Source organism: Gallus gallus, chromosome 8 (genome assembly GCF_016699485.2).
Source record: "Gallus gallus isolate bGalGal1 chromosome 8, bGalGal1.mat.broiler.GRCg7b, whole genome shotgun sequence".
In the NCBI taxonomy this organism is placed as follows: Eukaryota; Metazoa; Chordata; class Aves; order Galliformes; family Phasianidae; genus Gallus; species Gallus gallus.
Window position 1 is genome coordinate 28,181,446 of NC_052539.1, and position 24,905 is coordinate 28,206,350.

The following is a 24,905-nucleotide window of genomic DNA, read 5'->3' on the forward strand; positions in this document are numbered from 1 at the left end:
CCTCAGATCTTCTTCGGCTTTCCTCCCTCGTTAGCATTTCAGATTAAATGTTTAGGCTTATCTTCGGATCAGAAATGGGCTTCTTGAAGACTTCCATTCACCCCCCTTAAGGTTTTCTTAGTGTTCGCACCTCATTTTTACTCCTCATTGTCATGCAAAGGGCGCAGTGTTGACTTGCCTCTGGGAATCTCGATCTGCCATCTTTATACCGAAGTACATTTAAAGCTGAGGTGTAGTCAGCTGTTCTAGAGCTTTCTGTATCGGAACCTTGTTAACTCACACAGTAAATGTGAGAGCACTTTCTGGGCTTAACTCAGGACCGTGGTTTTTTGTTAGCTGGTCCGTTCCAAGTACTTTCCAATGCTCTGTTTCAGCTGGAGAGATGTTGGCATTATTTTTCTGGAATGAGGAGCAAAGACTCATGATAAAACACTTTCTGCCCTCTGCAGCGACGGCCTGTGAAGCTTTGGTCCTTCTTGCTGAGCACCATTTGGTAAATCCGCATCTTGGCAAGGCAGTGCTTTGAGACTGCTGCTCATGGTGCTCATGGTGCTCATGGTTCTCACGGTGCTCAGCCTGGCGTGGAGCTGCTGGGATTGTCCCACATGGGTGCCTTGTCTGCCTCTTCCAAGAAGTAGAAGTGCTCTTGGGACTTCTGGTACCCTGCTGCCCAAGCCAGTAGATGGTGGGCTCTGACACCTGAGTGACTCCCAAAGTAACAGACAGTGATTGCCCTGCTCTAGGTTAATTAATAATCCATTGCCCAGCTCCTGTTCACTGTCAGTGGTCTGTTCAGTGAGCTGCTGCTCTGCATGGGTCCTGGTGACCCAATTCTCACGCCTGGCCGGTGACCCACCCAGTGCTGGTGGGTACGATCAGAGCGCTGCAGGTCCATCCAGTTCTGGCCTAACCGGCTGCATGGACGCTCAGCTCTTGCTCCGGGCTGGCCTTGTGCTGGGACTTCCCTTGGAGTATTTCGTTTTTGCCTCGTGACAGGGCCTGGGGTGGGCAGGAGTCACAGTTCAGTCAAGGCCCAGAGTGGATGCACTGCCCAGCAACAGGGCTCGCCAGCCTGCCCAGGCAAACAAAACACGTTTGTTTGCAGCTGAGGGCTTCCAGTTACTGCTTGGTCTTAAGATGCTGTCATTGCCATGAGATTAATCTAGCTTAACTTCAGCCAGCTAAAAATGACAGACTCGTTTTGAAGACAGCGTGTTACGAGCTCAGGAGCCAGCCGTCCTGTTGTGCAGGAAGATCAGGAAACACAGCAGAAGCCAACGCGGTGAGGCAAGGAGCTTCCTAGTGGACCAAAGTGCGAAAGGAGAGAGGCAGAGAGCAAAAGGAAGGACGTGGTGACAATGGGAAAAGGGCCCGTTCCCAAAGAATGCAACAGGAATCTGGGGAGCCATGGAGCAGTCAGACTGTCCTTGGTCACTGGGGCTGTCCACTGGTATCCATTTACAAGTGTGTAAAGACAAGTGAATCAGGAATAGTAGGCACAGATTTGTAGGGGCAAATTGTTTTTGAAAGCCACAACCTCAGGTTGGATAATTTCCTCAAAGAGTGCTCAGCACCGCACAGTTGCCCAGGGGGTGTTCAGAGCCGTGGGGATGTGGCACTGAGGGATGTGGCAGTGGGCATGGGGGGGTGGGCTGGGGGTGAGCTTGGGGGTCTTGGAGGGCTTTTCCAATCCAAATGGTTCTGTGACCTCCTGTGGTGATGGCTGTGGGCTGCACTGGCTGTGGGGCCATGGAGAGTCGTGGGCACCACTTCCTTCAGCATTCCTCTTTGGATGCTGGGGCAGTGTGGGGGCTGTTGGAGGGGTCAGGGCAGGGGGGTCGCCAGCCTCAGGGGCTGATGAAAGCCCTATGGCCAGCTGGCAACTGATGGCAGGGGAAGGGGGATGTCTTGCAGTGTCCTGCAAACATTTGGAGAAGTGCTCAAGCAGTAGCTAAGTGGTTCTAGAGATGAGCTGCAAAGCCGACGCTGGTACAGTCATGCTCTAAAGGCAGCGGGAGCAGGTGACCTGTGGTTCTGTGATGGCAAGGTGCCTCCTGCAGCTGATGGGGGGCAGGCCCCCCCAAAGGGTCATTCAGCCCGGCGCAGGCGGCGTGCTGAGAATAGACCAGGATCACCCTTTGGAGGTCCCAGTCACTTTCCACTGACAGTGCAGGGAGCTTAGGTGATTAACTTTTAGCTGGCTAAAGATAGTTCAGATGAACCCCCCCCCCACCCCAGTGACATTTCTCCAGGCTAACATTACTGCTTATCAGTGTCGCTCAGGTTACACTGCAGCTGGCTCGGTGGCCGGCCGGCAGTCACATCGCCTGTTGACTCAGAAACATCGCTGCTACTATGGCAGTGGGTGGCTGCAGAGCTCCTGCGCTGCGGCCGGGTGAGCCATGGGCATTCCTGCCGTCACTGGAAGCCACCGCTCTGCTGTGAGAGGAGCTGTGCCTTTGGTCGGCCACGGGGATGTGGTTGGTTCCTCACAGCACTGAGGGACTGAATGGTTGGATTGGATGATCCTGTGGGTCTTTTCCAGCCGTAGCGATTCTGTGATTCTATGACATGGTCAGTGGGCGTGGTGGGGATGGGGATTGGACCTGGTGGCCTTTTTCCAGCCTTCATGATTCTATATTTCTCCCTTCTGTGCTGATTTCTACAGCCCCGTGTCCTCCTGTAGGGGGTCTCCGCTGCCCACAGCCCTGGGCTGAGTGTGGGCGTCCTCAGCCCTTCTGCAGCCGCTGCTCTGTGGCTGAGTTCCCCAAGCAGCTCTTCTGGGTATCCCCATCGTGTGTCCCAGGAAGGACCTGTCTTTAATTAGAGCCTCTTATAATGGCTCTGAAATGGAGCTCAATGCCGGACTCCTCAGCAGTGTCACTTAAGAGTTTATTTCTGTTGCTTTCAAAAGGCAAAACCTGAAAGTGCCCACCAGAGCCTCGGCCTCGCGGTGCCCGAGGTTGGAGCACATCTCAAACCCTCTGACAACTGCAGCACCACGAGCGTCACTCCTGGCAGCAGCATCTGGCCCATTTCCTGTCATTTGTGGCAATTACCAGTAGAAAGCTTTCACTTTGGTGGGGTTTTTTTTTCTCTCTATCTTCCTCCATCATCTCTGAATACAGCCTCCCTTGTTTCAGCTGCCTGTGCACGGAGGCTGTCCCTGCTCTGCCCACAGCCGGGTGTCCTCCGCTGCCACCTCTGCAGCGTCCCCAGGCGAGGCTTTGCCAGCTGGGTGCATTCCCTCTGCCTGCAGGCCTTCACCCACCTCCACGGCCGCCGGCCACGCGCTGGGTGACGGCATGGCGTCCTGCTGTCGGCGCTCCCCGGGGATGCGCTGCTTCCGCTCCCCCACCAGCACTGCTGGGGGCTGAGAAACGTGAGAGGGGACAGCTGGGGCTACGGGCAGAGCCGCCGTCCCAAAATACGCTCCGGAGGGGGAGGATGGCAGGCGCGTCCATTTGTTCCCGACTTGCCCAAGAGGACTGGCTCCACCTGTTCCACAGGTGCTGGGGCTTTGTGCCGCTCTTGCACATCTGCACTTATCTCTGCAGAAGATATAATTAGTTCCATTGCACACGATGAAATGTTGGAGGGGGGACAGTGAATGGAGACGCTCCGCCGTTCCCATGATTTTAGATAACTCAGCGACTGCAGCCCTGCGCCGGAGCAGCGTCGCAGACCCAGGGGTGGGATGGTGTGTGTGCGTTGCTGGTGCTGCCTCGTTCTGTTGGAGGTCGTGCTGTGGGCTATCTGCTGCTCTCCTGTTAGGCCTTTTCCTGGGTTTGTGCTTGAGGAAAAGTTGCAAATCTGGCCCTTGGTTGACACCTCAAATGTGGGGAGGCGTACGAGGTCCTACAGGGATACGGGCTTTATCGAGTCGTAGGTCGGTGCTGGGAGGCTCAGGCACGTTCGCCTCCGACGTTCGATGAATCACTGCAGTCGTGCTCTGCTCCTTTTATTTCGTTTCCTGCGAATTTTCAAACCCATCTCCAAAACAGCTTTCTCAAATCTGTTTGCAGGATCTGTTAGAACAATGGCTTAATTCAAGGAAATGGCTCCCTGCTCATGGGCAGCCATGAACGCGCTAACAGGATACATTAAACAAATAAATTATGGAGTGTCAGTTATTCGCTCGGCATTGTTGAGGATAAATATGTAAACATGTCCGCACGATCTGTAAACAACCGCAGAGGCATGAGGGAGGGGAGGGCGGGTGGCTGGCAGCCCGTGCTCAGCCCTGCTCCTGCAAGTCTCGGCGTGTCGCTGCTGGTGAACCTGTTCTGCTGAGCACGCGCTCTGCCCGCGGCTGCGGTGATGCTCGGCGCTGCCCGGAGCCGTCTGGGGGCACGTAACGAACCTGGCTTCCCCGCCGTGCCGTGGGCATGTTCTGCTGGAAGGGGACTGGGGGAGTACTGCCAGTGATCTGCATCTGGTTGACTTGTCTGAGCCATGGCCACCCATGTGCCTTGCTTGATCTCCAGGCCACCACCCTCTCCTTTTCTCTTTTTTCATTTCCTTTTCCTTTATTTCTCTTCTTTTTCTTTCTTCTTTCTTCTTTTTCTTTCCCTTTCCCTTTCACCCTTTCTCTTTCCCTTTTCCTTTCTCTTTTCCCTTTTTCTCTATTCCTTTTCTCTTTCCCTTTCCCTTTTTTCTTTTTTCCCTTACCCTTTTCTCTTTCTCTATCTCTTAACCTTTTCCCCCGTCATATAATCACAGAATGGCCTGGGTTGGAAGGGACCCCAAGGATCGTGAAGCTCCAACCCCCCGCTGCATGCAGGGCCGTCAACCTCCATATCTAATACCAGCCCAGGCTGCCCAGAGCCCCATGCAACCTGGCCTTGAACACCTCCAGGGAAGTTGCTTGTCCCCTTTCCTCTTGTCCCTGACCTGCACCGGGACACCTGGGGGGCTCAGCTGCAGTGCAGGTGAGTTCAGCTGGTTTGGCTTTTGCGGCTCAGACTCACACGAGGATCCCACAGGGAGGGCTCCCACCAGGGCAGCGTTTTCCAAATAAACGCTTTGTGTGCATGCTGATATCCCAGCCTGCTGCCTGCTCAGGTGCGAGCTCTCATTCGTGTGCAGTCGAAGGCCGAGCAGCATAAATGAAGCCTTCAGTAAACACGAGCACTGTCTGCACTGCTCCCAAATAATGATCTGTCATTCAGACGATTAACCAGAGCATCTGCCTTCTCATCAGCATTTCTTATCTTCTGTAACAACGGCGGCACTGACAGCAATGGGTAATGAATATAATGTTATGTCATTATAAGTGGGCTGTGTGAAGATCCTCTCCGAAGCTCCAGGTGATACTTACAGTGCGTATTGTTGGAGTTTTTAAGGAAGTAAATAAGCCAGCAGGTATCTCGCTGGCACAGGGAACAGCTGGCTTTGCATATGGAGCAGGCTATCCCATTGGCTTAGGACTGCTACGAGTGGCAGTGGCTGGCATTCTCACCTCCGCTGCAAAAGGTTACCTTGGCATTTTTTCCATGTGGAAAGTATTTTTTGATGGAGCCTTTTGTAGGTCTTACATTCGCCGTGGAGGTCAGCGAGTGAAGCTGCAGCCCACCCGAAGCGACTGTTTTTGCAGCAAGGGGAAGTAAGTCTGAGATGGAAACAAAAGAGATGGTGAATAATACCAAAAGGGCAGTAGTTGCAGAATAGCTGCAACAGTCAATCAACTGCATCAAAATGCATTAAAATATAAGATGTTGTATTTTAATGCCTGTGGAGGCCTGGAGCTGTGCTGTCCCGCTGCCCCGCTGCCCAGCCCAGCACCACCAGCATGCGGCAGGGCTGGGGCTCCCCTCCATACCTCATGCCTGGGAAAACTGGCAGAAGTACCCATTAGAACGAGGGGGAAGTGTTATGGGTGAGGGTTTGGTTGTGCAACACCCCGATACAAACTGAAACCTGACGCAGTGGGAGACGTCACGCTGTATTCCAGGAGGCCGCGTCTGCCGCGCTGCTGCTGTCTGCCCCTACCCGAGGTGCCCAGGAGGCTCCAGCAGTGCTGATGGCTGTGGGACCTTCACGTGGGGGGTCTTCTGCCCTATCCATGCAGTCACGGCCAGCACTGTCCGCACTGCTCTGTACTTAGTCACGGTGGTGCTGACCTGGGGCTTATAGCACTGTGGGACAGGGAGAGATGCCGGGAGGGACGTGCAGTCAGAGCCTTGTTTCAGAAACCTCACTGACTTAGGAAAATGAATGAAATGCCCCCCCCCATCCCTGGAGGCATTCAAGGCCAGGCTGGATGTGGCTCTGGGCAGCCTGGGCTGCTGGTTGGCAACCCTGCACATAGCAGGGGGTTGGAATGAGATGAGCACTGTGGTCCTTTTCATCCCAGGCCATGCTGTGATACGATTCTGTGGTACAAAAAAGCTGAGATGAGTCACAAGCCCAAACCCAGGGAGGACAGGAGCCCAGGCGTGGCGGTGGTGCTGTGCCAGGGCTGTGGCCCTGCAGTGATGGAGACATCTGTCCCTGGGCACAGGACCGGGGGGTGACAGTGTGCCCAAAGCCCCGGTTCTGTTCAGCCGAGTTCTGAAAGACACCGCTAACAGCCATGTCCTGCACACGGAAACACGCTCCCTTGGGCACTGCTCCCGTCTGAGCAGCAGCAGGACTCAGCGGGACTTCCCTGCAGCCCCGACCCCCGGCACGGCTGCAGACCCCCGCCCGGCTCCCCCCCCCCCGCCCCCCCCCCCCGTCCCCTCCCAGCCTCGGCCGTGGCTCCGCGTGCTTTGAAATCATCGCGCAGACCGCGCTGCAATAACACATTGCAGCCCATTATTTAAACATACGGGCAGCCCCTGTTTAGTTCGCCTGATGAGGCGGCTTTTTTCCCTATTCCCGAAAGAGTGATTTAGTCTCTGTTACTTTTATCAGCGCAGACGTGTTCTATTGGAAGGGATTCGAGCCCTTCCAGCTCAACTAATTTACATGATAGAGCGGTTGATAGAGGGAACAGCGGGCAGTTGGAGAGGGGAATGCGCTCCAGCTCTGTATGCGTTGGCTGTGTCTACCTGCTTTTTTGTAGCACCGGAGTGTGCGCTCTGAGCAGACCGCTTGCCATGTTTGGAGCTCTGTGAGCGCGGCGAAAAACAAAACCCTATTGATGACACAGAGGTTCGGAGTTACTGTTTCTTTTCTTTGGCTGTGCCAAGGGCTCCCTGATAGCTCTTTCATGAGGTTCTCTTTGGCGGCGGGAGTTTTCTGCTTTGTAACTTCAAACGCTGAACGTGGGGTTCCTGCACAGCCCTTACTGAGGGGTTCGGCTGCTCTGTGGCTCCGGGTGAGGATGAGGAGAGCAGATGAGGATGCAGAGAGCAGCGTGGGGGGCTGTGCAGGGAGCCCTGGGAGCACCCCGTGTGGGGCCGGGGGCTGCACGCCCGTGGGGCAGCTGCACACACAGCATGTGTGCTGGATGGCTTATCCCGAGCGTATCTCGTAGCAATCCTGCCCTCTGATGTCACTGTTACCTGCTCAGCCTGTGCCATCAGAAATGCTGAACTCATTAACTTTGACAGATTTATGGGGTAAGCGTATGTCGTTGTTATTATGAGAAGCAGTTACATTCATCGGGAGATTTTATGATTCACCGTATCCGCTTATGTAAACCTTAACTTGGACAGCAAGAGCCTCTCGGGAGCACGTTGTCCCTCTGGCGGGGTCATCTGAGCTCGGTGGGGCTGTGGGCAGGGGCTGGGGGGAGCGGGGTGGTGGGGTTGGGGACTTACACAGAGCAGCCGGGGCCAGTGGGGTTCAGGAGCAGAGCTTGGAAGGGTTGGGGGCAAAGCTGGTGGGGCTGGGGAGCAGAGCTGGTGGGGCTGGGGAGCAGAGCTGGTGGGGCTGGGGAGCAGAGCTGGTGGGGTTGGGGAGCAGAGCTGTCAGTGCTTGGGAGCAGAGCTGGTAGGGTTGGAGAGTGGGACTGGTAGGGTTGGGAAGTGGGTCTGGTAGAGTTGGGGAGTGGGATGGTAGGGCTGGGGAGAGGGGCTGACGGGGTTGGGTACACAGGCTTCTGGGGAGTGTGGGTGGATGGTACTGGGAAGGCTGACCACCAGAGCACAGGGCTGGTGAAGGTGATAGTCAGGGCTTCCAGGGTTGGGGAGCAGGACCAGGTGAGTTGGGGAGCAGGAGCGGGTGAAGTCAGGGAGCAGAACTGGATGGCAGGGAGCAGGGCTGGGGATCACGAGCAGATGAAGTTGTGAAGAAGGATGAGACGGGGTTGGGAGGCAGGACGAGATGACGGTGGGGGCTGAGGGGGACGGGATCGGGTGAAGTCAGGGATCAGGACCACGTGAAGCTGGGGAGCGGGAGAAAGCGATACCGGGGAGCAGAGCTGGGGAGCGGATGAAGTGAGGAGCAGACGGAGTCGGGGAACGGGGCTGGGGGGGCAGGAGCAGCCGAGGCCGGGGCAGGCCGGGTGCCGGCGGGGCGGGCAGTGCCTGGGGCGGACAGAGCCGGGCTGTCCCCGCGGGGCGCGGATCGGGGCGGGCCGGGGCGGGCGGGGCGGGGGCCCGGGGCCGGGCGGCAGCGGCGGGCGGGGATTTGCGGGCGGGCGGGCGGCGGAGCGCAGCAGCCGCATGATGAGGGAGCGGAGCGGCACCTCCGGCAGCGCGGCGGGCGGCTCGGGCGGCCCCGGCATGGAGAGCCTGCCGCCGCGACAGCCCGACTACATGTCCGTGTGCCTGTTCGCAGAGGAGCCCTACCAGAAGCTGGCCATGGAGACGCTGGAGGAGCTCGACTGGTGCCTGGACCAGCTGGAGACCATCCAGACGTACCGCTCCGTCAGCGAGATGGCCTCCAACAAGGTGAGCGGCGGGACGGGGCTGCCTGGAAGCCGTCCTCACCGCGGGAGAAAGCGGCCCCGGGTGTTGCCGTGCGTCCGTGACGGTGTTGAGCCGTGCGCGGATGCGTGGCTCGGTTTGTCCTTCGGGAAGGGTTTAACGCTGGCTCTGATGCGTGTCCGCTCGCTGCCCCATCCCGGCCCTCAGCCGGTAGCGAGAAGGGCGCTCCGCTCCGCGCGCGGTGCTCCGGTCCGGGGCCGGGGAGCGTAGGGAGGCGGGCGGGGGAAGCGCTCCGCTACAGCTCTGCGGGCAGCGCGGGGGAAGGAAGGGGAACGCTGCGCGAGGTCTGCGCGGGGCTTTCCGAAGTCCCCTTTGGCAATGCCTCCGCGTTCCCCGCCTCCCCTGCCCGCACCCGAGCCGTACCCGCCGTCCCCGCGGGGCAGAGCGCTGCGGCGGCGTTCCGGGAGGGTGCCCCGAAGGGATCCCCGGGCCGCGGAGCCGTGCAGCCCCCGCAGCGGGGCGCAGCCCCACCGGCGTCGCTCCAGCTGTGCTGCTGCACCCACGCCGGCAGCCCGCGGCCGTGGCTGGATCCAGTCCGGAGCCGCACCGCACAGCCGCGCCGTTGTTCCCTCTCCTTTTTCTTTTTTTTTTTTTTTTTTCCTAATTGGAAATTAATGAAAGCAGATACGCTGAATCATAAACTGATTTTATGGAAAAGTTGAGCAAACGAATCCCGTGTTGCTTCAGCTTCCTCCTCTGGTCACGATCGCTGCGACGTGCAGGGGCAAAGGAAGCAATAAAAGTTTTATAGATGGGGCTTTCGAGTGAGGAATATGGGGGTTTTTTGTGGAGTTGGTGCGAGTGAAACCGGGCTGGGGGCTGTGGGAGGGGCCGGGCTGAGGGGCGAGCTGTGCCCCAAGGCTGTGTCCCGGGGGTGGGCGTCAGTGCCCTTCTCTTGGAGCCATTTCATCTTCGCCGAGTGCCACCCCGGCCTTGGTGAAGGCGAAAGGCTCTGGTTGGCGATTGGAGTAATTAAAAGTTGTGCTCTGTCCACGTGGGCCGAGCAGAACCGTTCCCCAAACTTTATTCCTTCGTAATAAAGTTCCCCGAATGCCCCGGCTTTTTGCTCAGGCCAGGGCTGCCGTCTGCAAAAGAGAGCCCTCCCGCTCTGCTCCCCCCGCGGGCGATGGGCACAGCCGTGGGTTGGCTTCGGGGCTCCCGGCTGAGCGCCGCGGGGTCACCTCTTCAGGCGAACACGATGAAAAAAAAAAACCCTGTTTGAGTTCTTCTCCAAATGACGGCTGAAGGCATTTCCATTTGTCGCCGGCGAGCAGCGAAACAGCCCGAATGTTTTGAAAACAGGATGCTCGGGCTCCGCGGTATGAAAGAAAAACGGAAAGAGAAACAGCCGAGATAGGAAGAAAGCGAGGAGGCTCAGCGTGCGGCCGGCGCAGCGCGGCGCAAACAGCGACCGATCTGCTGACCTCCGCGCCGCCGGGCCCTGGCCCCGAGCCACGCCGGCCCCGCGACGTCACCGAGCGCGATAGTAGGCACGGCACAGCTGTTGCAAGTGTGACTCGAATTTCCTGTCTCCTTCCTGACAGACGTAGTTTAGAAAACCCAGAGTTGCAACAACAGCGGGCGGAGAGGGAGGACCTCCGCGGACGTGTTTGCAGGGCGATTCTCAGAAGCGCTGCACCCGAAAGGAATTGCCGGGGGGGGGATGGGGGGGGAGCGGCGGGCAGGACGCATCCCGGCTGCGTGCCGATGGGTTTCGGAAGGCAGCGCTTAGAGCGCGCGTGTGCTGTTTTAGGATGTGAGTGAATAGCGGGAGAAGCGAGGGAACGTGTGGCCGACGGTGCCGGGAGCGACCGAACCCATTGCTCCGACCCACGTGGGCCGAGGGACGGCGGTGGGACTCTGCGCCGTGAGTGGGAGTTGGGCAGAAGTGGGCAAAGCCGGAGCTCTGTTGGCTGCGTGCGTCCCCAGCAGCAACGCTGCCCACTGGGGCCACAGCGGCTGCGGGACGGCCCCACGCCCTGCCTGCCATCCTGTTTCCCAGTGGTTGGCACACCGAGCTTTCTGCATCAGAGAAAAACTACCTGGAAAAGCACCGGGCTGTGGGGAACGCAGCCAACACGAAGGGAATTTCCTCTCCCGGCATCAGGCAATCCTCAGCTGCCAGCAGGGCACGGCACTGCAGCGAAACAAAACCGCCTCTAGAGCTCCGTGGGGCACAGTGCTGCTGTGGAAGCAGAGCACACAGATTCGTATTATTATTATACATATATATATATATATGTATTTCCTGTGTTTATCCCCTGCTCAGCTCCCAGCTCAGGCCATGCAGTCCCAGGAGGACCTGGAGCCATCCTGACAGAGGGGGTTTCTCTCTCAGCGCCCACCCCCCGATGCTGCACTGTGTCTGCTCCTCCAGCCCCACTTCCATCTGGGGGCTCAGTGCCCAACACATACAGCCCTGCATAGCAACGAGGGGAAGAATTTCCCAGCTGCAGCACTGGGCCTCATTATGGGGCCTCAGTATCGTATAGCATATACCCGCAGCCCATATGGCGTGGATGGATCTGCACCTAGGAGCAGCCGCCTTGTCCCGAAGGCACACCAGGCTTCCTGGGAGCTGTTTGCAGTGACTACATGGGCACATTGCCTGATTTGTAGCCTGTGGGAATGTTCTGGTTTTGAGCAGTCAGAGGTAGTGTCACCAGGTGCCTTCCTCGTGCTCTCAGTGCTTTGGGAACCCGTTACCAGTTGGACTCAGTGATGCTTATGGTGGGTCCCTTCCAACGTGGGACACTCTGTGTTTCTCAGGGGGACCCTTCCCTGCACAGCTGCGCAATGCTGAGTGAATCACCCGAGTCTCCTTTCAGCTCAGCAGCACTGGCTGGCAGGGCAGGCCCTGTGCAACAACCCGACCCCAGGCCGGGGCAGAGCAGGAGGGCCCCGCACGCTCCCGCTGTCGCACGTCAGCCACTAAGATAAACACAGCCTGCTGCATTCTGCTGCTGTTTCCAAGGGCAGAGGAGAGCAAAGGCCGCACTTTGAGCACAGAGCACAAAGATCCAAGCACAGAGGAGGCAGCGGTGGATAAGCGGCGGTGTAACCCCAGCAGACCCCTTGGGGCCGCTGCCAGCAGCGTATGTGCCGTGTGGCACAGCCTGTGTTCCGTGCGCCGCGGTCCTGCGGGCCTCAGCCCCGAAGCACGTTGTCCCCTTCATACGTGCCGTTTCCCCGCAGCGGTGCCGAGCTGTTTAGTCTTCGGGTCTCTTTGCCGTAACTTCCTTTGTTTAATATCCTTTCAAGCAGCCGAGCGTCTCACAAAGAGGAGTTTGTCGGCTCGCGCAGCAGCCAGCGAGACAAAGAGGCTTCCACGTCTCCTGTTTTTACAAGCTGGGATGAATCACCCGGCCCCGCGTGCGGTTCCGTGCTGGTATTCCCCTCGCCTGGGGACGCGCGGTGCGGAAACACCGCTGCCTGTGCAGGGCTGGCAGGGGACGGCGGGCACCGTCCTGGCACCGCGCTGCCCGCCCCGTTGGCTCTCGTTCTGCAGCGCTCTGCTTCTGTGATAGCTGCAGTGGGAGCTGAGGTTGCAGCGCGTGCTCCTTCTTTCCTTTATTGCGTGCTGTTTAGTGGTGCTGAAGGCCTCCGAGAGGACCGGGCGCTGTCTCTCGCGTGGAGCGTAGGGCCTGCTTTTGTGAATGGGAGCAGCTGAGGGCAGTAAACGTGAGGTTTGGTGAAGGAAGAGGAGGAATCTGCTCAGTGCAGTGAGCCCCCGGAGCTTGCTGTGCAGGGGTATGGGGAGCTGGCTCTGCCCCACACTGCAGCAGGTTAGCTCCCTCTGCCCATCCTCATCCTCCCCCCTTTCTCTTTGGCCTCTGCAATAAATCACTGTGGTTGTATGAAATATGTCACAACAGTGTGCCACGCGTAGGCTTATTTGGCAGTCTGCTACTTCGGTCTTGCCCTGAGGGCTGTCCATTCCAAGATACCCTGGTTAAAATGATTCAAAAATATATGTATATATTAAAAACATATACGTATATATTTGAGAGCTGAATTTTGCTCCAGTCCGTCTTCCCAAGTTCACCATCTGTCAGGACATGGAAGTGCCCAGGGCTTCCTAGCTCATCCTGTAGCCTTTTCTGCTCGTATTTGGCTGTTAAAGTTTTGCATTCTCAGACTTCTACGTTATAACACATTAGGGTGGGGCTTAAATAAATAATAGCTCCAAGGCAGGTTCAACATGAATCACGATGTGAGGGCAGGCGGGAGGTGACTAACAGTTCGCAGCGGTGACCTCGGGAAGCGAGGCGAGGACAGAGGAGGTACCGGAGGGGCATCGCTTGGTGTGGGGTGGGCTGCCGAGGGGCACAAGTGGGATTTCATCCCAGAGCAGCCCACATCCCGGCCCCGGTGCTGCGGACCGCTTCACAGAATGCAGAATGGGCGAGGTTGGAAGAGAGCACTTGGGGTCATCCAGTGCATCATCTGCAGGGACGTGGGCAGTGGGCAGCTGGGGTGGGTTGGGGTTGGACTCGGTGATCCGAGAGGTCTTTTCCAACCTTGCAGATTCTGTGATTTATGCTCTCGTCGCAGCCCAACCCCAAACTCCTCATTTTTCACCCAGCTGCAGGACCCCTGCTTGCAGGGAGCGTACTGGCGAGCAGGATGTCTCCTCTAAGTGACAATTGGAAGGAGCTGTGTTACCAAAGCCAACACACGCTGTGGAGATGTGCTGGTCTGAGGGCTCGTCTGTCAGAGCTCCCAGAGGCAGAGATGTCCCCGATGAAAGCCTTCGCTCCGTGTTTAAAGCAAGCAAATGAGGGGTGCCTCACCTTGCTGCTGCTGGAGCACAGCTGGCGTAAAAATCACTGCAGGCCATTTGCCTATCTCTGCTTGAGAAGGGGCTTTCGTTTGAATGCGTTTCCATTAAGGAGCGCATTCGGTGCGGTTGCGATGCTCGCGTTAGGCTCAGCTGCGTGTGAGCTCCACTCTTTGGAGGGACGCTGTGCTGCTGGGTGGCCCCACGTGGTGGCACAGAGCTCCCGCCTGGGTTCTGCCTCGCTGCGAGCATCCCTGAAGAGTCATCTCGGGGCACAAAGTGATTTGAATTTTCCAAAGCCTGTTCTCCTACTCAGGTAAAACCCCTGCTGGATTTGCCTAAGTGATGACTGCAGAGCCCGGCTCGGATTTAAATTAGATTTAAATTGCTGCTTCGTATGATTAACGAAATCTCGGCTTTAATTGCGTTGCTGTCTCGTTCGGCGATAAAGGCCCTTCCCTCCCGGTGCTGGGATGGGTGCAGGCACTCAATGTCCCCTCACTGCAGGCTGTCCCCTATGGCCACGAGGTCCCTGCAGCCCCCGCAGCCCCGTGGTGCCACGTGGGACGCAGTGCCGGCCCACCACTGCCCGCACGGCCGACGGAGCCAGGAGCTCCCCTGCTTTGTGGGCTGCTCTTACGAAGCTGCTCGGCTTCCTCTGGCACTCGAGGCTTCATCCGTGTGGTTTGCATGGGTGGGACTGACAGAAGATTCTGGTCGGAGATCTGCAGGCTGCTGGAGGGCTATCTGCTCCCACGGCCGCAGATGTTGTCAGCTGCATCTGCGCTTTCTTTAATCAAGTTTGTGTCAACAAACAAGCTGCTGCAGCTTTTAATTTCGCTGGTGCTTCCTCAGCTCGCGCTGCTGCTCCCCGGCTCTTCCCCAGTTTTCTTTCTCAGTTACCACACGACAGACACTTGCTCCAGCTGCTAAGGACGGTTTTGCGGAAGAAGTGGTTTTGCTCGTTCCTGGTTCTGTCAGCTGTCTTCTTGGTAGGTGGAGGGGAAAGGCAGAGCGGGGCCGAAGCCGTGGTGCTGGGCTCGGCGGTGCTGGGCTTGGGAGAAGGGGTTCTGGTGCCTTTCGGGGGCCTTTCTGGGCAGGACATGAACACAGAATGCATGTAGACTCCGGGTATAGCTGTGTATCTCCGCCGGCTTAAGGAGACTTGTTAAGAAGTAGGAGAGCACTTCATAGGATCCCAGAATCCCAGATGGTTGGTTAAGGATCACAGAACCATGGAATCCCACAGTGGCTGGGTTGGAAGGAACCCCGAAGCCCCCCACCCCCCCCCTGGGCTGGGTGTCCCCACCAGCTCAGGTTGCCCAGGGCCCACCCACAGCCTCGGGCACCGCCAGGAGGGGGGACACCCACAGCTGTGTTTGATGAAGCAGAAACCACCCTGGGGTTCCAGAGGAGCTGCAGGTTGGGTCCAGCCTCAGTGCTGCAGCCCAGGACACACCGCGGTGGCCATCCACCATCTGTCGTACGTCGTGTCAGTCGCAACAAATGTTGGTCCCAAGCAGGGGCTGACCGCTGCCAAGCGGGACAGCACGGGGAGCCCCCGTGTGCTGAGACACGTAGGACCTGGCCAAAGCCTGGCTGCAGGCTGAGGGGGTTCCTGGCTCCCCACTTCCCCTGCGTGCCCTTACGGCCAGAGGTTCGGCATTGGCTCCAACAGGGCTAGCTCATGGGGTCCAGCAGGGAGCTTTTCCTTCCGAGTGTTTGAATTCAGTCTGCACATTTCAGCCTCGTTTATCTAGAAATGAGCTGGGAAGGTCCCGGTGGTGGCACTGCTGCTCAGGTTCTGTCCCGTCCCCTTCTAAGCACCGCACTGCATAGGCGTGTGCCACCCGGGGGGGTCCGCTGCTCGCAGGCAGATGCTGAGCTCCGCATGGCAAACCTGAATGTTGTGCTGTCTGCATCAGATAGGTGGTGTTGCTTTCATGAGCAGCCGCATGCTGATTTATGGCAACGTGCTATTTATTTATCAACATTTAGGCTGCGGATTTCCAAATTATCCTAATAGCACAAAGCCAACAAGTTGGTCGTGACGTTGCTCCTTTAAAGTCTCCCTTTGAACGCCTCTATAAATCAACTCCCCTTTGATGTGAAGTGGGAGATTTCATAACCGTGTGTTTACTTTTGGGTTTAAAAAAACAAGCTGAAGGGAAAATAAGAAAAAAACAACAACAACAACCGAAAACAAAAAGCAAATAGCACTTTGTATCTCATTAAAAATAGGTTCTAGCTATATTGTTTTAGGAAACGAGAGCTAGAAAGAGTTGCAGAAGCAGTTGATCCTTGTAATGGCCGATTGTTGGCTGCAACCATAGCGCTTGACTTCAGGCTCACGGGCGCATGGCAGTGCTGCTGGCAGGGGGTCTCAGCTGTGCCCTGCAGCTCTGGGGCCGAGCTCGGGGCCGGGGGCTGAGCCTGGCTGTGTCTGCGTGGAAATCAAAGGCTTACATTGCCCTCGTGGCACAGCTCCTTTTGTCGGAGGGATTTCCAAGCGCGGGGGATGCGAGGTTTGCGTCAGAAGGGTGGGTCGCCGGGAACAGGGTTTGTAAACATTTGGACTCGCTGGAGATGTGCAGTGAGATTCCTCCATCAAAGTGTGGGGTGGGACCCACTCCCCGAGCCGCTCCGGGCTGGAGCCCCGCAGCACCTTCACAGTGCTTTTATCTTGCTTTTACCCTCCTGCAAATGGCTGCAACTCTCTTACAGTCTTTAAATGAGGGCTCCTGGCCTCGGGGAGCCTCAGCTGGCACACGCTGACTTCAAAGGGCTGACATCAGCAGCGGGCACGTCCTCCTGCCTTGTCCTGGCTGTGCAGCACCGGCAGCACTGCTGTGCTGTGCTCCGAGGGATGCAGGGCCACATGTAACAGCAGGGCTGCTGCTGGGGCTGCACGGTGGGGCTCAGACTGGGTGTGCATCTGTGGGACTCTGCCCGACTTTCTGGAGCCGTCGCCGGGGACGTTCCCCCACGCACAGCAGTGGGAAGCTGGAGACAGCTGCTGAAGAATGGCCGCTGCTATAATCAAAGGATGATCCAATTTCTGGAGGCCTAATTTGGTTCAGATGGCTCCTGCTGTTACTTCAGAGCATGTGGAACAGGAAAACTGCCTGCAGGAGGATGGCGTTTTCTCACACAACCCTGCAGTTGGCTCCACCTCTGTCACCCAGCGTCGGGGCAGGCGTGCCCATGGGTGTGTGGTGCCCACTGGGTTGGGGTTTATTCCACTTAACGGTGCAAGTACCGTGTGTGTGGTCAGAGCTGGGACAGAGGGAATCACGGGATCACAGAATCACTAAGGTTGGAAAAGACCTCTATGATCACCAGGTCCAACCACCAGCCTATCCCCACCGCGCCCACCGACCACGTCCCTAAATGGAAGGGAGCCCCAGGCCCTGACCAGCTGCACATCCCCTCCCTGTGCAGGTGCATGCTGGAGCGTGTTCTGCAGCCGTGCCCGAGCTCTCCAAGCGTGCTAGATTCACTCCCAAAGAAGTGAGGCTGCTGCTTGCTCTGTGGCAGAGCAGTTGGCATCCGTCAGTGCAGACAACCTGCTCTTTGCAGCCAGATTGATTTAACAAGGAATTGGTGTGGAGGTTTGCACATGACATCAATCTGTGCGTGCAGTTTTTCATGTTTTTAAGTAAATCCTGCTTTTGCGTGCCCACATCTCTCAGGTGGCAAATTGCACCAAGCCCTGCAAAGCACAGAGGTGATTGCATGGAAAACCCAACTGTTGCAACTCTGCTGGGCAGCCTGAGCTGGTGGAGGCACCCAGCCCTTGGCGGGGTGGAACTGGATGGGCATGAAGGTCCTTTCCAACCTCACCGTTCTATGGCTGTGTGGTTCTGTGAGTCCTTCAACACGTGCTTGCCATCGGTGTGGGCACATGGCTGGCTGGGCTTGTGACCCTAACCATATTTCACTGGGGGAACAGCAGGCTCAGATCTCCCCCATGTCCCAGCAGCACCGTCCCACCCCATTTTTGTGAGTTTTGCCCACCCTGGGTCTGTGTGGGCAGCAAATGGAAGGTGGCATCGACTGCTCATCGCTGTCCTCGTGCACTGGAGGGACAGGAGGAGGACCTCCCTGACCCCATCATGGAGTTATGGAGAAGATAATCAACAAGAGATGGAAGCTTGGGGATCTTTGGTCAACAAGAGTTGGATGCTTGGGGTCGGGGCTGTGTTACCTCAGCACAACTCCCATCTATTTATTGTTATTGCCAAGGAAAGCTTGTGCAATGCAGGAATCCTATCCAGATGGTGCTGTGGACACTGTAGGATGCAAACCTGAGCGCTGGCCATGCTGCATTTAGCGGCTGTATTTAACGAGGAAAGCACAGCTCAGAATGCAAGCAGTGCTTTGTTTTTTTCAGATCAGAAGGCAGCCTGGGTGCTGGCGTGTGCCAGAATCACCCCCAGCTGCTGTGGCTCAGGGCAAAAAGTGAAGAAGGTCCTTCCTGCAGCTCTGTGATGGGCAGTGACGTTTCTGCCATCAGGGATGCCATGCTGGGATCTGTATCAGGCAGCAGCAGCGGGGCTGCAGCACAGTGCCCATGTTGGATTCATCATAGCAGCGTAATGATAAATCACAGGATTTGGGTTGGGAAGGAGTCCTAGTGAGAGGATGTATTAAAATCTTGTGTTGTGATTGCACAATGTGATTGCAGATACCGGGTTATCTCTAGTTTGTGTTTCCACGTTGAGAAGTGCTCCCGGTTTGTAAAGGCGCATTTTGCTGCACTGCTGCATTTTGCTTCTTTACCACGCACGGAAAAAACAGCAATCACATGCATGGTGTCCAGGCTTTGAAAATCCCCTCCGAATGCTCGCCTGGCAGCCCTCTGCAATGAAGATGGGGGGGAAAAAAAGCACAGAAAGCGGAACGGAGAGGAGAGGGCTGCGTGCTGCGCCTCGCTTCAGCGCGCACCGCTTCCTCCATCTTACCCTCCTCCCAAAGATGGCTGTGGGGCCGCACCGTGGGGCCGTGGGCTGCGCAGGGCCCCCCCTCCGCCCCCCCGGGGCCACCCATCCACCTCCCCCCGCCATCGGCGATCGCCCACCGCGGCACACGGCCTCGCCGCACGCGCCGGGATTCGCCGCCGCCTCCCCGAGCAGCCCCGCGGTTGGGATTCTCTGCAAAGAACCCACCCACGCTGCAGAGATGCGGTGCCGGGCTGGGCTCCGTCGGCGTGCGGCGTTCACCGCGTTCCGGGCGCTGGGGGCTGCGGAGGCTCAGTGCCCGCTGACTGCTGCCGGCTGCCGGCGCTCCCCTCTCGCCGTGACGTCTCCATAAGGACCTGAGCGAGGGCTGCGGCGCGGGGTGTTCCAAAATGCCTGAAGCCAACGCTTTGTTGTCCGTGTCTTGGGGTTACATTAAGGTGGGTTGGATCCTGCCGGGTCCTCGGTGCCTGTTTTTGTGCCGCGTTCTGCAGGTGAAGCCCCTGGGAGGGAATGGGGCTGTTTGAATGGTTATTCCCACGCGGTGTGTGTGTGCGGTGCATGCGGCGGACGTGGATGCGAGTTGCTTCCCCCCTTTGGGAATTCACCTCTGCAGGCTAAAATGATGCTGCGACCAAAGCGTGCAATTAGCAAATGGAGAGCAGTTTATGGGTGCAGCTGGGTGAGCGCTGCGCCTCGCTGCAGTGATGCAGGCAGACCTGAGATCTGTGGCATCTTTGCTTTTCTCTTTGGAACACATGCAGCCGCATCTCAGAATGGAGCAAACTTACGTAATGGAGCTGAGAACAAAAGGAGGTGGAAATAGAATCCGCTTCCAGCCTTGGGTCTCTCGGAGGGGTTACTTGAGGCGTCTCGTTTCTGGCAGTGAAAATAATGTCTGTCTGTGGGGGAAATTCGTGTTGCAGTTTTTGCATACTGAGCAGAAGTACGTAGCTGCACTGGTGCCGCGGGGTATCTCGGTGAAGCTGAATGGCTCTGATTCTGTTTCGTATCTCTCTGTAATTTTATTTTTCACCTCTTGCTCGTCCGTTTGCTTGCTGTAGAATTGAAGCCGTGTGAAAGCATTCAGAAAAATTCCATTTCTATGTGTGTGTTTCTCCCACCCTCCAGTTCAAGAGGATGCTGAACCGCGAGCTGACGCACCTCTCCGAGATGAGCCGCTCCGGCAACCAGGTGTCCGAGTACATCTCCAACACCTTCCTGGGTAAGCAATGCCTGGGCTGTGGCCCTTAGGGCAGCCCCCCCCTCTGCCTCCTTTCACAGCCACATCTCAGCACGCAGCGTTACTGGAAGGCTTTGATTTTCTGCTTTGCAAACGGAGACGGGGAGGAGAAGGATGCGGCGCTTGCCTGGCGCTCTGCACAGAGGGATTCCCTTTCCGAATGGAAAGATCTCTCTGGTTGGGCTGAACCGAGCTGCTGTCGGCTGCGTTGTGCAATGTTTGCTTTATGTGTTGACCTTACGTGAAGGACAAAGCCACCCGAGCCCAGCTGCACTCACTCATCTTTGCACCTTCTGCCTCATAAAACTGCATCTCCCCCTCAGAGCCCGGGGCTCGGGCGGGCAAGGTCAACCCAGGAGCTTTATTACTGTGTGCTTACGTGCTCATTTTGCACTGGAAATCTGAGCCCAGCCTCAGAGATACTCACAGCGTTCTGCGTGACGTTCCTTTTGTAGGAGCTTCCAGGACGGCCAACACGAGTGAATTCAACACTGAAGTGTTCTGAGAAGTGTTTACTTCCTCTGTGTTTACAAAGCCCATCTCTTACAAAAAATACAGCTTACTGTGGTTTCAAACAACTCCTAAATAGGTGCTCAGTTGCTCTTAAGCAGCAGCTTGATACTGGGCACCCCCCACCAAGCACCCAGTTCCACTGGCCTGAACGCTGTGCCCACGTGCTCAGGGAGCTCACGCCCCGTGGTCATTGTGGCCCAGAACGCCTTCCCTCTATGACACACCATTATTTCCATTAAGGGATTTTAAAGTGATTCCAATAGCCAGTTGCAACTGGAACTGCCGCGTGCATTTAGGGCGCATCGCATCATGAATAATCCATGTAAGAGTCTGGAGCTGCTTTGTGGGAATCCACTGCCCCTGTGCTATCGCTCAGCTTAATGGTGACATCCAGAGCAGGAATTAATACAGGGAAGAAAAGCAGGGCAGCCTCACTGCCAGCAGCAGGCTACTCCCAGATGTGCTGCTGCAGAAACACCCAGTGCAGCCTGAGGCTGGACCTGATATCACACCCACACAGCACGCGTACCCCCATGCTAATGGGGCCCTTGGAGAGAAACTATCAGAGCTTTCAAAAGGATCTTAAGCTCTTTTAGGAAGTTGTGCTGTCACTTTTTTATGAGTTTGCTGGGTTTTTTTTCCCCATAAAACTTGGCTTAAAAATAGAAGGAATGCACAGCGTAGAAGAGGTTGAACCAAAAAGGAGAAATCATAGAATCACAGAAAGGCTTGGGTTGGAAGAGACCTTGGAAATGTATCCAAACAGCGTTTGTGAAATGGGGATGGCTCATGGATGCTAAAACCAGATGGCATATCTCTGTTCAGTCCCTTGGCTTCATCAAATGTGCTCAGGAAGGCAGCAGTGGGGCAGCCCCACCGCCGTCACTTGGCCAAGGGTGTGAGAGGTTGGGTTTGTCACTGGGCCCCACTGTGGGCATGAGCAGGAGCTCAGCCTCTGCAGAACAGTGCCTCAGGCACAGAAATCCACATGTGCCCTTTGATGGGCTGTGAACATGACCTGCTAACCTTGAGGCATTATGGAAACACTAATTAAAGGTTTAAGGGTAATTACCCTATTTTCCTAAGTGTTGCTTTGCACCGAGCACTGAATAGCAGCATACAGTGTAGCTGTGTCTTTCTATAAGGATTTTCCCTAGTCTGTGCTCCTCAGATTCTCTCCTGCACTGCTTATAAGGATGTTGTATACATCAAAAGGATTCTCCTCCGAATTCACAGAGTTGCAGGGGAGGGTCAGCTTGGACTTCAGGAGAAATCTCTTCTCCAAAGAGCAGTCAGCACTGCACAGCTGCACAAGGGTGGGGGTCACATCCCTGGGGGTGTTCAGAGCCATGGGGATGTGGCACTGAGGGACGTGGGCAGTGGGCATGGGGTGGGCTGGGGGTGGGCTTGGGGAGCTCAGAGGGCTTTTCCAACCTTAATGATGCTCTGATGCTATGATTCTGTATTAATGACCAAAGTAAGGGTTGACGTGAGGGGCTGCGCTGAGTGCTCACACAGTGTTCCTGCAAATGATGCTGATTTCTTTCACCTCTCTTTGTTGCAGACAAGCAGAATGATGTGGAGATTCCTTCTCCCACACAGAAAGACAGAGAGAAGAAGAAAAAGCAGCAGCTCATGACCCAGATCAGCGGAGTGAAAAAATTAATGCATAGTTCCAGCTTAAATAATACCAGCATCTCGCGGTTTGGTGTGAAGACAGAAAAGGAAGACCATCTGGCCAAGGTACATCAGATTGATGTGGTTCGTGGAGAATTGGTGTGATCTCAGAGCACGTGGCCTCCTCGTACAGGTGCTCTGACATCAGCACTTCACAGCTGCCCTGTGTTCCTGTCCTGCAGTAATTACTGGTGCTTGTGAATTGGCTTGAGTACTGCAGACAGGAAAACACAAAAGCCTTGAAGGGAGGGATGCATACAGACACATCTCGAGAAACGTTTTAACTGTTTTCTTTGTGTCTTTTCCAAAGGAGCTGGAAGATCTGAATAAGTGGGGTCTGAACATATTTAACGTTGCCAGGTATTCCCACAACAGGCCGCTCACCTGCATCATGTACGCCATATTTCAGGTGCGTGGTTTTCTGTCCTTTCACAGCACTGGTTTAATACCTGGTGGCTCTCCATTACACCACCTTGTGCACTGTGACATCCCTATGCACGGGTTGCCCAAGGAGGCTGTGGATGCCCCATCCCTGGAGGCATTCAAGGCCAGGCTGGATGTGGTTCTGGGCAGCCTGGGCTGCTGGTTGGCGACCCTGCACATAGCAGGGGGTTGGAACTGGGTGGTCATTGTGGTCCTTTTCAACCCAGGCCATTCTATGATTCTATGATTCTAAGATACTTTTGACATCTCTTACGCAGGAGCGAGATCTACTGAAGACATTCAAGATCTCATCGGACACCTTTGTAACATACATGATGACGTTGGAAGACCACTACCATTCAGACGTGGCGTACCACAACAGCCTGCATGCAGCTGATGTCGCCCAGTCCACCCACGTTCTCCTCTCCACCCCTGCACTGGACGTGAGTACTGCTTTGATCTGAGCTCTGTGCACGGCAGTATTTCAGCTGCAGCTCTATCTGTAATCTCTGATTCGTCTTAAGGAGCACGTGCTTGCAGGTCAGCTTCTCTTCTGAGCAAATGCCATACTTACGCAAGCCTCGTCCTCCTAAAAGTAATTCAGAAAGCAGAGAGGGTGTTTTTCTGTCAATGGGCATCCCGAAGCGGTGACGGACTTCTCTCACAGGTCCCCATTTCCTCCCCAGGCCGTCTTCACCGACTTGGAAATCCTCGCTGCAATTTTTGCAGCCGCAATTCACGACGTGGATCACCCCGGTGTCTCCAACCAGTTTCTGATTAACACAAGTGAGTTTTGCTTCAAATGCAATCACGGTTTCATCTGCAAACTCAGAGTACGTTTTCCATTACTGCAAAAGGGCCGAACTGTGACTTTTCAGACCACGGTGCTTTCTCAAAGCAATTGCGATGGAGCGACAATACAAGTCAAATTCCTATCAAAACAAAGGAAGCCCTTGTAGTACAGTTTGCAAAGTGGCCTCGAGTCTTGTGGTTATCACTTGATAAGGCATAATAAATCTTCCAAATTTCATCATTAACAGAAGATTAGTAATGCTGTTGCTATTGACAACAATAGAGCTAAATATTGTGGTTCCCGTTGCATTCTGCAACAGGCTAAGCATGTGTTGTGGTTCCAGAGGATGGGCATTGTTCTTTTTTGGAAAGCATGTGTGCGGGACCCATGCTTTCTGCTGTCAGTGCTTCCAAAGCCTGTAACTAAGTCAGCTGGATGCTGTTTGGCTCACTAGGGCTGTTGGTGTTCTGTACACACGTGCTCAGAGCTACATGCTTTCAGATTATGTGGTACAAAAAAGGAAAGTTTTCCATTTGTTGCACGCAGGCAAACATTGCAGCGCCCCGTGCTCGCCGTGGGAGTCCCACACTGCATGCACTGAGCCCCATGTTTGTGTTGCTTTGGTAGATTCCGAGCTGGCGCTGATGTACAACGACGAGTCTGTCCTGGAGAACCACCACCTGGCAGTGGGCTTCAAACTGCTGCAGGAGGAGCACTGCGACATCTTCCAGAACCTGACCAAGAAGCAGCGGCAGACGCTCAGGAAGATGGTGATTGACATGGTAGGGCCCCTGGCGCGCTGCTGCTCTTCACATACTGGCTTCTCCACCTGTCCGCCCTCGCTGAGGTTGTGTTTTCTCTTCCATAAAGGTATTGGCAACAGATATGTCCAAGCACATGAGCCTGCTGGCGGATCTGAAGACGATGGTGGAAACTAAGAAGGTGACCAGCTCAGGAGTCCTCCTGCTGGACAACTACACGGACAGGATACAGGTACAGCGCAGAGCTCCTGCAGGACAGCAGCACCTTGCCTGTCTTGTTCAGTACCAAAGAAACCACGTTCCTGTTCTTGCTGTTGTTTCCAGATGGTCTAGATATAGCAAAGAGGCTGACACAGATTTTCAGCCGTCATGCAGGAGCTGTAGGCCTCCTGATTTCTTGTGCTCTGCACCACAAGCAGATGGGTATGGGGGCATCTCGTGTCTTTTAGGTGGTAGGGATTACCTGTTAAACTCTTGGAGCAAGCAGCTGCAAGCACACTTGTCCCTCTGAGGTTGATCTATACGGCTGAGCGTTTGAGGGCTTGTGAATTTCCTTGCTGCTTTCTCCCCTTCCTTTATCCTAGCAAAGAAGTATAGCACAGTTGCAGGAGCTCAGTTTGTAACCCCATAGCTAAAGCAGCTCTTACGCCGGGTTGAAGTTAATGATGCGTACTGCTCTCTCCAGAGTCTAATCCTCACCTTACAGACACGACAAAGCAGCTCTGGGAGGGGTTATGTGGTTTACGTGTGGGATGAGGTACATTGCTGTCTCCCCGCTTTGCTGGCCAGCTTAGAGCAGGAAAACCCTCTCACATTTCTGCTGATGTTAGAGCAGCTCCCCGCACTGAGTCCCCGTGGCCGCGGTTAGTCAGGCACCCGGCTGTGTGCATGGAAGGGAT

General features: G+C 55.8%; 1 protein-coding gene across 13 annotated transcripts in view; it reads left to right on the forward strand.

Annotated features, from left to right (window-relative positions):
• PDE4B (phosphodiesterase 4B) overlaps positions 1 to 24,905 on the forward strand; it is a 144,029-nt gene that overhangs the window by 114,273 nt on the left and 4,851 nt on the right. For 7 of the 13 annotated variants that reach the window (XM_015291029.4, XM_046944521.1, XM_015291030.4 and 4 more), the window contains 8 exons: positions 8,710 to 8,822; positions 19,728 to 19,821; positions 21,917 to 22,095; positions 22,340 to 22,438; positions 22,731 to 22,895; positions 23,139 to 23,238; positions 23,873 to 24,027; positions 24,116 to 24,238. In XM_015291029.4, coding sequence (XP_015146515.2) covers positions 8,710 to 8,822; positions 19,728 to 19,821; positions 21,917 to 22,095; positions 22,340 to 22,438; positions 22,731 to 22,895; positions 23,139 to 23,238; positions 23,873 to 24,027; positions 24,116 to 24,238 — 1,028 coding nt within the window. 13 annotated transcript variants of the gene reach the window in all.